General features: G+C 31.6%; 1 protein-coding gene across 1 annotated transcript in view; it reads right to left on the reverse strand.

Annotated features, from left to right (window-relative positions):
- LOC107635800 (kinesin-like protein KIN-12B) overlaps positions 2024-4281 on the reverse strand; it is a 9510-nt gene continuing 7252 nt past the window's right edge. The window contains exons 16-18 of the mRNA XM_021120254.1: positions 4068-4220; positions 3110-3991; positions 2024-2615 (exon numbers count right to left, since the gene is read on the reverse strand). Coding sequence (XP_020975913.1) covers positions 2325-2615; positions 3110-3991; positions 4068-4220 — 1326 coding nt within the window. The 3' untranslated portion in view covers positions 2024-2324. The remainder of the gene's footprint in view (positions 2616-3109; positions 3992-4067; positions 4221-4281) is intronic.

Consider the following 4281-nt stretch of genomic DNA (forward strand, 5'->3'; position numbering starts at 1 on the left):
ATTTCATATAATTATTTTTTATTTTTTAAATAGTTAATTTTGTTTATTTTTTTTATCTTTTTTAGTTTATATTTAAATACTATAGTACAATGATAAAACTATTAGATAAAATACAAGTATGAATATTATAAATATTTTGATAATTAAAAACAACATTAATTTTTCTAATTTTATTTTTTGTAAATCATAACACTATGTATTTTCAATAATATTATTACAATTAAATGATTTTAAAACATGTAAAACTGTTGAAAAAAAAAAGAAGTGATATATAGGTGACATAAACACTATATAACTTATGAATACAATTACGCAAAGAAATAGAAAAATTAATAGATACAATCACATAATCACCTAATACATACATTTAGCAAATTTTAAAAAAAAAATTATGGTCATCAACTAAATTCTAGTTGTGCAAAAAATTAGTAAGAATAGAGAGAGAGAAAGAGAAAGAGAAAGAGGTATGAAATTATGTTAGAGGAGATAAAAAAAATGTGTAAAGTAAATGTTAATTTATATAGTACATATTATTGATGTATTGATAATTAAAAATAATATTTAATTTTCTAAATTTATTTTTTGTGAATCATGACAACATATATTTTCAACAATATTATTACAAGTAAATGATATTAGAAAATGTAAATATTATTAATGTTTTGATAATGAAAAACGATATTCAGTATTCAATTTTCTAATTTTATTTTTCATAAATCATGACAATATGTATTTTCAACAATATTATTACAACTAAATAATATTACAAAATATAAATTGTTGAAAGGAAAAAGAAATTATATATAAGCGACAAATACACTATATAATTCATGAATACAATTACACAAAAAAATAGAAAAATTAATGAATACAATCATACAATCATACACAAAGACATATATTTAGCAAATTAAAAAAATAAATAAAAACTATGGTCATCAACTAAATTCAGGTAGAAGAAGAAAGAGAAAGAGTACGAGATTATATGAGAAGAGATAAAAAAAAATGTGTGAAGTGAATATTAATTTATATGGTAAATATAAGTATGAAAGGAGAAGAGAGGGAATTAGATTTTAATTAAATTTATACCTATTAAAAAGAATTAACATTAACATTAAAAGTAATAGTATAACCTACATAAAAATAAAGAGTAAAAAAATATAAAAAGTTAAAATAAAAAAAAAAAAAATCCTAACATTATATAAAAATAGGTTATTATGAAGTGATAAAAATACAATAAGAATTCTATAACATATTATAAAGATAAAAGATTGTATTTAATTTGTGTGAATTAGCCACTTAAGCTGCCCTGACATAATAGTAGAAAGCTAAAAAGCTAACAATATATCTATAGACTACTTTAAACTGTTTTAATATATTACTAATAGATACATATGTGTGCGGCCAAGCAAGCTAGCCAATGCGAAGCGTTCTGAATCTTCCTCTTTCGAGAGCCGTGCTAGGGCTGTTAGCTAACTGTTTTGGATAATTATGTTCTTAGCAGCAAAAATCTTATTTTTCTCTAGTGGATCGCATTCTCTTTCATAAAAGAAGGATTCTATCTTGCCCTGCCCCCGGATACCATTTCTTGGCTTAAACCGACCAGAAAGATCTGACAATATCTTCAGTGATGTGCAGTCTTCTCTAGCTGTTTTCCGAATCTAACTCTTCATATCCTAGGCTCAAGAAGGATGGGTATTGCGCCCGAATGAGTGAGTTCAAGGTAGTCATAACCCTTCCTTTATAACCTGAAGTAAAAGCAGGAAAAAAGCGGCGAATCAAGCAGTGTCTAAATACTAAATTAATTTATATTATCAGTTTTTTTTCCTTGGGGCGGTAGTTATTGTGAGACTATTCTTTTTTTTTTTTGGTAAATATTGTGAGACTATTCTATTCAGGCTATTGGTGATTTGTTAGACATGACCTTACTATATAAGACCTGACCAAAAATAAAAAAAGAAACGTATTATGTAAGAAAATTATTCATTCAAACATGGTATTAAACTATTGACATTTGACGAAGACAAAAAATCAAAGCCTTGGAAAAATCCCTTTCAATATTTAATATGTCGGTACAGTTGCTTCCTCATGGTTCATTCATTTTCATAACCTCTTACATAGATACATATCATAAAGGGCCTTTGATTATCACATCAGACATGAGACATGTAAAAGTCACATTTCTATTACACAAATCTCTCTTCGGAGCAAGCAAGAGACAAACTCATTTATGCTCACAAAGAGTAAGAACGAAAGAATAGAATACAATCATTTATCAACAAACTTTGTAACAGGGACATACAAAAAAGGTGTGATTATCTCTTCTATATGTTGCATCTATCATAGCCAGAAAACCATGATGGTTCTGCTAGTTTTTCAAACTCCCCATCCTCTGTATTATCAAAGTGCTCAAGATCATGAACACTACTACTATGTGGCTCATCATATATGGGCATTACAATGTCATCATCATAGGCTGGTCGCATCAATTCTTTCGCACGTGTTTCTTTGAGCTGAATATTGAGTTCACTGATTTCCTTTTCGTGTTTCTTCTTAAGCTTCTCCATTTGTTTATAGGCCTTTGTAGCTTCCAGTTCTGCATCCATTGTACGTTTCTGCAATTATATGTTATAAAAAGTCAGTCTCAAATATTCACTGAGCCTTTCAGGTTTTCACATTGGTAGATAAAAGAGACTTAATGCCATAAGTAATCACAGGAAAATTTTTATGAAGGGATCCTTTTTTATCACTCAAAAAAATTGAGAGACAAGTCTCTCGGGATTCAAACCTCTTCAGTGGTCTCTCATCATTCAAGAAAGTAACAAGTTAGTCTCCTTAGGGTCACCATGAGTGTTAAAATTCCACAAGAATGATATGTTTTTCATTTTTTTTTGTTCATTTTATAGACTAATTTTGGTGCGAGGAGATAATATTTTGATTATTTTGACAACCAAATAGACAATTTAAAAGCACATTAAAGGTTTAAATGAATGGAAGCAATAGAAGCATAAAATATTAGAGAAGATCTCCGTGTAGAAGATATCATTAATAAATTTAAGTTACTTGGACCATAATATGAACAGTGGAAGTACAATTGATTCTTACTAACCTGTGCAGTAGTGACAGCTTCTTCTGCTTCTTTAAGCCGCAAAAGCAATTCACCTGCAGCTTGCATTGCTTCAGCAGTATCCTTCAATTGGGATTGAAGGCCTCTGTTTTCATCCCTTAGGATTCGCCTTTCTTTTTCTCTTTCTGCTTTTAATGCTGAAATTTCCGCAGCAAGGGCATTTATGAACTTAGACTCTGCACCTCTTACTCCTGCCCTGGAGGCTGCTTTCTTGACATCCTCAATTCCTTGCTGCATGTTTCTATGCCTCGCAAGCAATTGGATATGTTTCTCTTCCAAATCTGCATACTGTTCGAGAAGCCTTGCATGGCCTTCTATAGCCATATGCATTGCTTCCTGAAGTTCCTCACTACACTTCCTCTCGGCATCCAATTCCTGCTTCCTCTTTTCAGCTAGCAATCTGTTAGATTCAAGCTCAGCTCTCAATTCCTCAGAAAGACAAATCCATCTGCTTTCTGCCTCAGTCCATTTAATTCTTTCTCTTTCAAGTATCGCTTCAGAGCTCTCCTCTGATGATGCTGGAATTTCATTGGCCTCAGCCCTCTCCTCCCCTGTTGACTCTGGAATTTCATCTGTTTCAGCTTTCTCATCTGTTGACTCTGGGATGGCTGTGAGTGTTGCTGACAATCTAGGTTGGGAGGAACTAGTTAACTGCAACAGGGGATATTGCTTCCTTCCAGATTGAGATGAAGAATCAACGTAAAACTGAAGCTGGCTTCTTAAACTTTGTATTTCTTCCATCAACACTTCCCTCTCACCCAATTTGTAGAAACTCTGATACTGTTCTAGTTCATCTCTTACCCTTTTTAACTCTATCTGCATCTTCAAAACTTCGGGATGATTCTTGAACTTCTCCTTTAAAAGCTGTTGACAGTAGATAAGTAATTTATAAGCACATGATATAGTAAGAATTCAAAAACCTTAGAAGAACATATTCTACCTTGTGTTCATGGACAAGGGCCAGATGTTCTTCATCCATGAAGTCCTCGGAGGGTAAAACACCATCCATGAGGCTCTCAAGGCGAAGAATTTTATCTTCCCTTGTTTGTGCTACTATGGCATTGCACTCCCTCTCATGTTTGTACTGTTGCACCTACAAATATGATTGCAAATGGTTGCGGGCACGGCAACAAACTAGTAAAACACTGGTTTCT

This window comes from Arachis ipaensis, chromosome B04 (genome assembly GCF_000816755.2).
Source record: "Arachis ipaensis cultivar K30076 chromosome B04, Araip1.1, whole genome shotgun sequence".
In the NCBI taxonomy this organism is placed as follows: Eukaryota; Viridiplantae; Streptophyta; class Magnoliopsida; order Fabales; family Fabaceae; genus Arachis; species Arachis ipaensis.